Source organism: Ostrinia furnacalis, unplaced genomic scaffold, assembly GCF_004193835.3.
Source record: "Ostrinia furnacalis isolate ACB-3 unplaced genomic scaffold, ASM419383v2 OfSCF7237, whole genome shotgun sequence".
Classification (NCBI taxonomy): domain Eukaryota; kingdom Metazoa; phylum Arthropoda; class Insecta; order Lepidoptera; family Crambidae; genus Ostrinia; species Ostrinia furnacalis.
Window position 1 is genome coordinate 70,137 of NW_021137476.1, and position 12,561 is coordinate 82,697.

General features: G+C 35.8%; 1 protein-coding gene across 1 annotated transcript in view; it reads left to right on the top strand.

Annotated features, from left to right (window-relative positions):
* The first annotated feature begins 1,302 nt into the window (after positions 1-1,302).
* LOC114363710 (nephrin) overlaps positions 1,303-12,561 on the top strand; it is a 54,104-nt gene continuing 42,845 nt past the window's right edge. Inside the window, exons 1-2 of the mRNA XM_028319510.1 lie at positions 1,303-1,316; positions 1,422-1,618. Of these exons, the coding sequence (XP_028175311.1) occupies positions 1,303-1,316; positions 1,422-1,618 (211 nt within the window). The remainder of the gene's footprint in view (positions 1,317-1,421; positions 1,619-12,561) is intronic.

Sequence of the window (12,561 nt, forward strand, 5' to 3'; positions counted from 1 at the left end):
CGCCAATTAGTCTTAGGGTCTAATCTTTGAGGCGTTAGAAAAGATCATTGAAGAACCATTTGCCTTTTAATGTTTAAAAAAATGTAGAGTTAATATTTCTTGTTTATTTCTTTTTTAACCCTAGAGTAGTCGCGCCTTTCCGTGAAACGTGAGTGCTCGCGTATGAGCATTTTGCCGCCCAAACTTACAAGTCCGGTTGTGTGTCAAATAACAGTTTAAAAATATGAAAATCAGTTAAAACTGATAGAATAAAGCATACACTATTAGAAAATAACGTTCATTAAAGATTTGTGGCTAAAACTTAAAGAATAAAACATATTTTGGAAATGTTAGGAAATATTTATAGAAATCATAGAAAAAACATTGTTTTACCATCATACATCATCAAATATTAAACTTATTAGCACACTTAAAGGTTTTCTTCATCTTTGACATGTGCTTCAACAAAACAGGCCTGTCACATGTGCATTTAATGTGCGTTGCACAGTAAATTTGCACAACTATTGCACCCTTGGCACATCATTTTCAGATTCTGCCGCTGATTGTTCTATAACAGTATTGTAATGACTATGTTTACTTTCTTTACAACTTTAGTATACATTTTCTACTAATTTTAGTGCACCAGCTTCTTCGAAATCCGACATCTTCCTTGTTTTTTCATTTTTTGTATTTTACGTGAATTTTACCGAAAACGACATGAAATAAATTAAGCACTAATGGTAATTATCAATGTTATGACGTCATTAATGTCAAAACAACATTATACGCAATGAAAACTAATAATCTTCCAACAACACTAAAAACCAAACACACAAATTTTACTTACGTCAGTAGTCGCGCAGTGAGCAATTTGCCGCAAAACGTGACATACGTTCAACAATCGTTCTCTATTGCGGTCACCTGCGCACTAAACTTCTTCTAATTTCTAATACATGGAGGTGAAGTATGGGGAGGCAGCTACTGAAACGCTTGACTTTGACAAACGCATCATGTAGAAAATAACTCGATTTTTTTGCCGAGGGCGGCAAAATGCTCATAGCGCGAGCACTCTAGGGTTAACAAAAAAAAAAACTGCTGTAGAAGTAACCCACTTGTCCTGCCACACTTTCGCTATTGCAACTCCGTTATAGCCAGGATCTACAGCTTGACCTCCAATGACATAGTATTTTAGAAGTAGATTAATTTTATCACTGAGCTACCTAACGCTATATTGTAAAAAAAATATTATTTTCAGTTTGTTTCGAACATGCTGCATGGTTTCGGTAGAATCAAATAGGCTACTCCCACACTTCCACTCTTCCCATGGATGACAAAAGGCGAGTATCAGGCCTTCCTATCCTAACCCGCCTGACCACTGTCATAAATCGTCCATTACCTTAAATTTAATGTAAATCCTTTAACTTGTCTCTCCCTTGTTTCAGTTACGACACACGAGTCCCAGGGCCGACTGCCCACTGGACGGACGATGCGTTCAGTGAGCGTGCCCAGTGGATCGGCTCGCCCACGTCGGCGTTACGTCTCAGAGACGTACAGTCCAGAGACCGCGCGACGTATAGGTGCCGCGTCGACTTCCAAGTGTCGCCGACGAGGAACTACAGGATTGCGCTCGACGTTATTGGTAAGCTTTTTTATACATTATGTTGTTTTGTGTGGTGTGCGATAAAGAATTTCACTGAAAGGATGCGTTCAGCGATCATGGCAGGTCCACTTCGGCATTACGTCTCAGAGACGTGCAGTTGCGACGCAGTCCAAGTATCGCCAAAGAGGAATCACATGATTGTGCTCGACGTTATTGGTAATGTCATAAATGTCATTTTGTATGCTGTTTGATAAAGAGCATTACCTACTTAAGTTGGAAGCCATAAGTTTTTTGATATCTCAGCGTATCACGTTCTAATGAGAAGCCTCGTTAAGTTTTAAACTTCCACAGTTTGGACACGTGACTAATGTCAGTCATTAGTTAAGACCATTCTATCACAAGGAATGCTTACTAGTTATAAAAAAATATATCCCATAAAACAGTGGTCAACCGAAATAACAAGACTCCTGAGTTTAAGTGCACCGCATTATACCCTCCGGAGTCGTCTCAGTTAAAACACCAACTTGGAATTTAAAATTAACTACTGCAGTTCAGTTTTCAAGTAGGAGACGTGATCTCGTAGGTATGGCATGTTATTATGAGAGTATCATAAGATTTAACAGCGGTAAAAGTGTGAAGTGAGGCGCAATTCCAGGTGATGGTCAAGATAACTTATAGGTACGTTCAAAAAGCATAAGTGATAATACACTAACTTCTGATTTTTATTTTTTAGCCCTGATAACTAGACTTTGAGCCACCTTATGCATATACTCGTAAAATGGCTCAATATGGTTATTGAAGAGAATTATACGAACTTTTTTCATTATTTTAATAACGTAGATTCAATCAAAATCAATTCAAATTCGAAGCTCAAAAGTTTTCTGTTAGAGGCAGAGTCAAAATCTTATCAGCAATCAAAAGATAAAACTCATACAAAACATATAACCTTCTCTTTACCACCATCTTGTTTGATTGCACAAAATTGAATGTCACCACTTGATTTAGTATCTTCAAAGATTTTACCATTTCGTAATACCCGCACTCTCTGTATACACCATTCATTCTCCCAAATTGAAATTCCCCTTGTTTGATTTGAAATAACCAGCCCAGGTAAATTAAATAACAAACGTTTATAGAATTACGCAACTGGAGTATTGGTCGGCCAAAAATTGTGCCGCAAACGCGTTAATAGAATTACACGCGATTTAGCGACGTTAAAATACCTTTTAAAGCCCTGGCATTTTAGGGTTTTAATTAAGGATTATGGCGTCAATGTATTTGTACTTTTAGGCGGCTTGAGGCTATACTTATTAACATACTAGTTTATGATAATTACACACTTAGGTACTACGTAATTTTGAAGACATGGAATTCGTAGTTTATGTTTTATTAAACTTAGGCTAGAATTATACCTGGCAGCTACAGTGGACTTTAGTTTTAGTTACTACGCAGGCTTTAATAATATGTACTTTTTTTTTTTCTCTTTATTTTGAGCTTGAGATGGAGCTTTGTCAAGATGACAATGTCGCTCCATTAGATACAAACTTTAGGTACAATATATCTAGGTAATATTTTAGGTACAATGTATTTGTGTCTTATTGTCTAAAATTGGGAGACTAAAAAGCTAGAAAAACACAGTAAAGGCTCTTGCCTTCTCCGACATAGGAGAAGCCAGGATGCTGTTGCATCTGCCGACCGAACTTGAACGTAACATCATAAAAAATTAACCAGGTATCTAACCATCAACATGCTATACAAGTATGTATATAAACTTCTCTACGTAGAGCGACGATCTGGTGAAGGTCGCGGAAAGTGCCTGGATTCGGGCAAGGCAGGTCCGGTCGTTATGGAAATTCTTGGGTCTTTGTCCAGCAGTGGACGTCATTTGGCTGAAACGAACAAACTAATAATATTAAAACTTGAACTTGTGAGACAGACAGACAAAAAAGAAGTGATTATAAGTTTTTCCTTTTTGATATGGTAGTCTATAAAAACAATACTTCACTAAAGAAAAAATCTACAAATTTACTACTACCCATGAAACCCAACAAACAATGTATTTTTTTAATATCAGTTCGGCACTGAAGATGACAATATGGAAATAAATGGCAGAAATAAAAAAATATGACCAGTTTTAAACAAAACAAAAACATCGATTAAAGTCAAAATGGAAAAATAGCTACAAAATAAAGTGGAATTTAAACCACAAAAGGAATGATACGAATTTCACAGGTAAAAGGCACGGACGATAGCAGATCAAGCTAAAAACAGTGGTATCTATGTAGTTGTGATAGAGTTTATTTTGCAACAAATATATATAACTTGATGTGCTTTCGTCTAAACTTGCGGTCGTTCACTTAAAAATGTGGGCGAACATAATAACGGTTGAGGTTTTGTGTAGCCCAACATGAATTGTTAGGCAGAAAATTAAATATTTACTGGCCGACCACTTTGGGCATTCTGAGCGTGATGATATTATCTACTTATTGTACGTGACTTTAGCTTCATTACCTGGAAAAAGGTATTTTTTTAATGAAAACACCCGCATCTGTCTGAATGAAATGCGCGGATTGAATGTTTGAAATAAAAGGTTTGAATGAAACGCATTCGTTTGGCAGTGAATAGAGGTTTTGTAAAGTTCATCGTTTACATTTTTCGTATTTTCAGGTTTGTTTTATAATAGGTATTGGAAAAGGTTACGGGCCAATTTTTGCTTCTGTTATCAGATTAACTGTCCGATATAATTATGGAAACAACAACAATAACAGTGTTGGATCTAAAAATATGATTTCACCATTGTCGTGGGCTTGTATTACCCAAATCAACTCACGGAACAAATCATTTTATGGGGCCGTATAATTCACGTCAATGGGAATAAAAACCATACAACAAAGGGAATAAAGGTCATAAAGCCGCTTGTACCGATAGGCCATCTTGAGATGCCCTCGGAGTCGCAGTAAAATTTTAATTCTCAAACTAGCCCACATTTTTACTGTCAGCGTACGAACGTAAATCATCCTCTCCTTCGGACTTTCTCGAACTTTCCGTGTTGATTCCGTGGATAAGGGCGGGTCAAGTTTACGAGCGCACCAGTTTTTATCGAGATTGCCCGACGGCACGGCGACTTTTCATAGCTTTTGTTACCCCTCTGTTTCGGGCTGAGTTATTTTATTAAAACACAAAAAAGAGGATACCCCGAGATTAGGTGAGAATTTAAAGTTTCAACCTGTTTCCCCGAGATCCCAGATAATAAAGCTTTAGATCCTGATGGGATTTATTTAGACTTATTTAAGAGCCGCACCTCCATTAGTTGAAGAGGTTTTCTCCTACCGGCTTTTTGCGAAGGAATAAATCTTAAGATCTTTGACCTTGATGCTCGGTTCTTATCTTTAATGTTCGGACAAAGCTCTTTACAGTCCCTTTTATGTATCTATTTAGACCTTGATGACAGTAGTATCTAGTAAGTAGGTCAATAAAGGTGGGGGAATATTTTTGCGTACGGAAATGGATTGGAAAAACATCTTTATTTAGTTACGAGTATTTTACGTGGTACCTACTTGTACTGGACCCAAACATTTGTGATCACAAGAAATTGGTTTAGAATTGTATCTTCCTTCAGATGTCTCTCTATTATTATGTTCATGCTGACTTTATATTAAAATAATTATTTTTTTAGAACAATAACAGCTTGTAATGTGATTGCATGTGTGACAAAAACTCACTCAACATTATTGCGTGGAAAATCAATACTTTCATTATTCAATTAAATTGCTTCATCAGTTCTTTGAAATTATGACAACGCTTTCAATAGAAGTGACGTCGATTCTATCTAAGCGATTAATAAAATATACATCAACTTAATAGTCGGATTCAAGCTTAGTCTGCTAAGCTTTGCCTTTCTGAGGAATTTAATAAGCCTTTTAGCGAGAACGGCTATTGTCGAAGTTCTGAGTACGATTATACTGAGGGGAAAAAGAATAAAGTCACAAAAATAAGATAGCCACTATTCTGGTTTTACTAATGACAATGGGTGTCTTCTGACTATCAGATTACCCATAAGGTCATTTAACTCTTTATACAGAGTGAATTTTAATTCTTTGGCATCCTTTTAAAATAAGATTCTACACAATACATAATACCTCTTCATAGTACATTCTCAAAATATGAGACAAATCCACCCTTTCAATTTCACACTGTATAAAAATAATACTTCTTTAATATTTTCTTACATTCATTACTTTCCATAAACATCTACACACAAAAGGCCATCTAAAAATACTTTTCCTTGAATTAATTACTTGTAAAAATAGTATTCTTTCCTCAGTTCTTTTTTTGTAGTTTATTTACCGAAGAGACTGGCTAATCCCAGGATAAATATTCCGGATAGCTCGGTACCTTTGTGCTAATAATATTCTCCAAAATATCTGTTATTTTAATACAATAACAAACTATGTTTTCCTTGTTACAATAATAGTATAGATATCGCCAATCTCACAATCTATGTTTATTGAGTATCACATTGTATTAATGTAACAGTTATGATCGTAGATTTTGGAAGAAAAACAAAGATAAATAAATAAATAAATATCCTTAGACATTTTACACTGCGCTTCTAGTCCCAAACTAAGCAAATTTTTAAAATTTTACTATCATCAGAGAAACAAAATACGCGTTAACGAAGGCGCGAAAGCTTAGAAAGCTTAATAGAAACCAGCAAAGCCAAAGATAGCACCTGGCGTCTCAGATAGAGGCCGTCAAGGCGATCACGTGACCGCGATAATAGAGCCTTTCCCCACAAAACTTCCGAGCTTTATCCCAGGCATCGGCACGAAAACATTCTGAAAATAAAACTAATGCAACGCAGTTCCGCTAATGGAGCTTTTCCTGAATACCGACGAAGGTTGAGAGCGGTGAACGGTTGTACAATTATGAGTGAGTTTGGTTATTGGAATGGGCAAAACTAAAACCTTTTTTCTCTGATGTTTGAAAAATAATAGGTCAAAACTAAAACTTTTTTCTCTGACGCTGCAATGTTTGAAAAATAGTAGGTCAATTAATTTCCTAGTATTATAATTGGACATTTTAAAAAACATCTCAAGTCTCAATCTAAGCAAAGCTATTATAACTGTCCAACTATAAACGCTTGCATAAATATTATTCCTTGTATTATTATGTAGCCTAGTTTACATCACAATAAGTCTATGTACACAAATGTTAGGGTGGGTTACACCATTTTACTTTAGCTTTGACAAACGTCAAAAATCTGTCAAACTCCATACAAAAAGCACCGGTTATCGTCATAGTTACCGTTAAAGTTAGGTGATGCAACTCAGCCTTAGTATTATATAGTATAATAGTCCAACATGCAAATCACCAAACCAGATGGTTGTTAACTAAGTAAATGATTTCAATTTTTTTTTACCACCTGGTACAAAATGTAGCCAAAACAATGTTCTACCCACAAAACCAGAGGTGATTGTGAAAAACCTAATGTCCCGTCATTCTACCAAACAATGCCCACGAAAACCGAACAATAAAGGCATTACAGGCTGATTGCTCATTTCTTTGGAAAGTACTGATATTGTCTGAACACATAATTAGATACCTAAGGTAGATTACGTTTCTTTGTATAGGATTTGGCCACTGGCGTCACGACAAAATCTAATAATTATCCTGAAATCTATTACCGTATGGGCAAGAAACATTATGAGGACGACATGGTAGGCTCGCTGTCGCAGTTTTAAGTAGGTAATATTAAGAAAGAAAGAAAGAAAATATTTTTTGGTTTTGCACAACCAAACGGACACCAGGTGAGTAACTCCCTATAGAGCTGTATACATTTTGTTGGTAGCCGGCGACTGGTTGCGCCGCCATGGTGTCCCGGTGAAATATAGCCTTTACATTATATTTATAGCATTATGTCCGAAATAGGTTTGAAGAATCAAAAAATGTTTAAGTACCGTAATTATTGGAATAAGAAACTCTTATACCATCTTATGGTATCCGGCACATATCTGTGCTACAGTCTAGCTGCAGAAATGTCGCCGATATATTATACTTTGATGATTATAATATGACGATTATAATTTGATGTAGCTAGATTATACCTTATCCATCCTAAGGCTGGGTTGCACCATCTTACTTTAACTTTGACAAACGTCAAAAATCTGTCAAATTCCATACAATAAGTACCAGTTATCGTCATAGTTACCGTTAAAGTTAGGTGGTGCCAGCCTTGGTCTATAATCTCAAGTAGGTACTATTATAAACTGACGGTGTTCACGATTTCACAAATCTCATCTCCACTTCAGACATCTTCACTTTGATGGGGTCACGTTGATAACATTCTAACGCCCGTATTCACAAACAATGCTTGCTTAAGTAAAGCAAATCGAACGCACTTTGAATAGAGCTCTGTGATTTGTTTAGTCACCCTGTGCATCCACGTGCACTGTGAGACCTCATAGTAATGTTTGTGAATACGGGCGTAATGAATAGACTACAACTCTAATATCCTTATCTGCGTGGCTGTTACATTTCTTCAAATCACATCGTCCATCCATACACAAATTCCAATAAAGTTTGTTACGAAATCGCTTTTATTAAACTACATTAGATACCATAACTAGCTGTGCCCGCGACTTCGTAGGCGTGAAAACCCGTTTTCGCAACATTTTCATTGTTGCTCTGCTTCTATTGATCGTAGCGTGATGTTGTATAGCCTATAGCCTTCCTCGATAAATTGGCTATCTAACACTAAAAGAATTCTGACCAGTAGTTCCGGAGATTAGCGCGTTCAAGTAAACAAACAAACAAACTCTTCAGTATTAGTATAAATAGATGGGTAGTTCGATGTGCCGTCTGTACAAGTGAGTGCGATCACTGTCTGTTTTAACACAGACACCTCCCTGCCACGTGAATTCCGGGAGTTCCACGTGACAGATAGGATCTGGGGACTTTGCATAGTTAAACGATTTTTCGTTTCTGCGAATAAAATCCTTGGGCTACGGCTTTTATATTGAATTGAAATCCAAAATCAATGAACCTATACACGAGACAAAAGGGTCGGCCATCACATTAAGCTAAGAATTGTCATATCTTGTGTACTTCGGATAGAACGTGATGGTCTCACCTGTTGTGATTTCAGAATAATATAATGTATTTATAAATTTACTTCAGGAACGGTACCTTCTCTCTCATAAGATCCATTATGGATTTACTAAGATTTTGTTTTCCAACGAGATCAACCGTAGATTTAATGAGATGATAATAATTATATTATCAATTGATACACCATAACTTCTAGTCACTACAAATGGATCTGTGTGCTTACCATGAGTTTACGTTAGGTGTGCTCGCTAGCGACTGCGTAAATGACATTAAATGTGTGACATATTGTGCAGCGCCTCTAGCGGCTACTTTCAAGATATAAAATCTTAACCCTTAAGTAACACCGTGGGGTAATTTTTTACCCCAGGCGCATAAAAGTTGACATATCTTTTTTTCTAGCGTAGCTAGTGCAATGTCGTTTTGTGTATTCTCAATTCAAAGTGTGCGCTTTAAGCTCGTAGATGCGGGATGTGAAAAAAATCATCCGTTTGACTTGTACAGGTTGATGGGGCAGAAATTTACCCCAGGGTGTTAGTTACGCATACTTTAATTTATCATCACCTAACATGTTAATAATAGGTTTTTACAACATTGAAACAAAATGAGTAAAATATTTATATGACGATTTAGTAGCACATTGTCTCCAGAATGCAGAGAGATAATTAGAGCTTGATTTACATGATACTTTTCGAACTTTGACAGACATCCCCTCAGAACAGAGCGTTCATAAATTCGACACAGAAATAGGGCTCAAAAGTGATAATTACGTAGTAATTCAGGGTGTCTGATGTGTTTTGAAAAAAATAATTAGGAATAAAATAAATAAAAAATATTTTTTAGTATTTTTTTCATAATTTTATAAAAAAATAAGTTTTTTATTTTGCTCTATTATAAAGCCAGAAATTTTCGTTTTATTGCATTTTGTGTTTAAAATATGCATAAAACATCTATTTAATGTCCGATTAGTGTAAGTTTTTGGTTCCCACAATAACTTTCCAAGATTTTTCTAGAAGACCATTGTGGAGACTATTGGTTGCCAATGACAAATTATTTGTTTTTTGTTATGATTGATTTAAGGTGTTTCTTTACGCTTGATAGACGTTCTTCTAAAGCAACCGTATAATTCAGTGAGTCCATTAATACATTGTAAATCACAAAATTAAATTGATTTTAAATATTTACTTAAAATTTTTCAATTTCCGTTTGGGGTAATTTTTTGCCCCAGGGTGTTCAGAGTGTAACCAAAAATAAGGATGTTACTTAAGGGTTAATAGATTATTTTGACGTACCTATTCGCTAGCGAGCACACCTCTAACGTAAACTCAAGGAAGCACACTGAGGATATTATTTTTCTCATTAAATAAAAAAAAAACCTGTTGTTATAGATCTATTGAGAAGATGATTATTGTTAAACAATATTTGTTATGTGAACAAATTCAACATACATTTTAACAAACAAAATATTAATTCTACCCGTGTCATTGTTTTGACCATCAGCTCTATAGGCAAAGTGAGGTCTAAAATGTACCTAATAAACATCTCAAAACTAATATTAAACTATGAGTTCATCTTACTGAGAGCGTCAAGTTTCCAGCTACTTGGTTTCCTCTTTGTTGGCTTAAACAAAACTGACAGATGAATCCCGTTAAACCTACGTGAAATCGAGATAAGGAACTTTCGCGGATCACCCTCGGATATAACTTTGGCCCTCATAACTTTTTTATTGACAAGAATAAAAGGTGTTTGAAAATGTACGAGGCATGTTTTAACTTTTGGTGGTAATGTTTTATATTTTGTCTTTAGTCGACCGTTTAGGTTTGATTTCTTGGAATTGCTTAAATGGAGCGTGGATTGAACGAGGAATTGTCGGTCATAAATTGATATTTTTCCAAGATTATAAATAGAAATTGTAAGCATATTTTAAGATACAAAGGAATTAAGATTTTGTCAGGTTATTTATACCGTTTAGAATCAAGTTTGTTTCATGATATTATGTACATGATTTGATTATAAAACAAATTAACGAGCTTAAAGTCGACGGAGTTGCGTTATTTTAGTGTGCGAGTGACTAACCATCTTTCATTTTACCAATTATGAAGTACCTATCCTAAAAGACATATTCAGATTAACTCTACATATTATAAATTTATTAAGGTTAAACAAGGGCCACTTAAATACAAATAAAAATAACACGAGCGGATATAACCATGTTTTTTGTTTACCAAATGATGTCAACAGCTGTTCCAAGCGTAACGCATTATCGAATCATGTTATTACATCTTATACGCCACTTACCCAACCCCGTTTACTGGAACGGGGGTAAAATTCTCATTTCAGCCGTCCGCACTTATGCGGAACGTACAAAACAATGAACGCTACCAGCTGTTCATTCCAGTAAGCGATAGCTGAGAATGGATATGAAACCTCCGCTTGATTGCGGAGATCCGACTCTGAATGCTCATATCGCAAACCTTTTGTTTCGAACGAAAACTGTTTCATTTCCTCACCACATTCTCATCTAGTTTGTTTATTCAAAGATGCCTCTTGCCGCTCGCTGATTTCGTTTTGATTGTGAATAAATTTTCATGGGGAAATAGAACGGCATTTACATAACACAGCAAAATGAGAGGCCTATTTAAATATGGCGGTTTCGGTTTGCTGTTTTAAACGCAATTTAAAATTTGGTACGTACATCTCGATCCTCGTAATGTGGTCCGATGCAAATTAAGACGACGCGAAGCTGATAAACGTTGAGTTTTGGTCTCTAAAGATGCTAGAAATACTCCTATACACATAGCTAAAGATTTGATTGAAGCCACGATAGCCGAACGGTGAAGGGGTCGGACTAGCCGACTCGAAAACCGAGGAACGCGGGTTCGAATCCCGCAGCCGCTCGACTATCGTGGTGAGCACACTAATTTCATATTTAGCTTAGTACGAGGGGCTAACGGGACTATTAGTTATTTGTGCAATAGGTACCTACAAATTACCTAGGCCTACTAATAATCATAAAAAAAGAAAAGATTGTGTGAACTTTTCTAAACATGAACTACGTACAGTTAACTCGAAAGCTAGTGTATGTATACTCACCTACTCTGTTTCTTCCCCCGTTGTACCTATTTGTTAAGTAAAAGGTAATCAGAATTGCTTCTAATATTAATATCCCGTTTACGACATTAACGGTTTAATATTTAGACCATGTAAATAGTAATTAATTTCCCTAATAGTTTAACAATGCAGTGGGACGTAAATTTTGCCTACAACGGAACAATGGTTGCTATTACTCCATTGAGCTTGTGAACTAAATTGATTTTCATATTTAGTTCGTACATTGAGAGCTCATTAAAACAACATTAACCGTGCACTAGAAACTTTACTAATAACACGTTTTCTCTTTGGAAATATTTAGTAAGCTAACAGACCGTATGTAGAGGGACGTTTGTTGTTATGATTACGTTTCACGCCGTAATACACGAACTAAAATTAAACAACAATGTTGTCTTTTAAATTGGCTGAAAAAATACAGCTTTTAGCAAGACATAACAAATATTAGTAACTAGGTATAACACTGTTTTATCATAATTATGACTTATTTCGACGACCATTAGAAGTATGTATTATTTTTATCAACATCATCATAATTTCAGCCAAAGGACTTCCTTTGTTGAACATATTCCTCCCTCAATGATTTCCATATCGCCCGCTACCAACCTACGGCCTGCATCCAGCGCATTTCTGCTACTTTTATGAGGTCGTCGGTCCACCTCGTGGGTGGACGTCCCAAGCTCCTAATTTGCAAATCAATAATTATCGCAGATAATACCTAACCCACAGTTCATGAAAGTAAAGTTCTATGAAAATCACACAACATC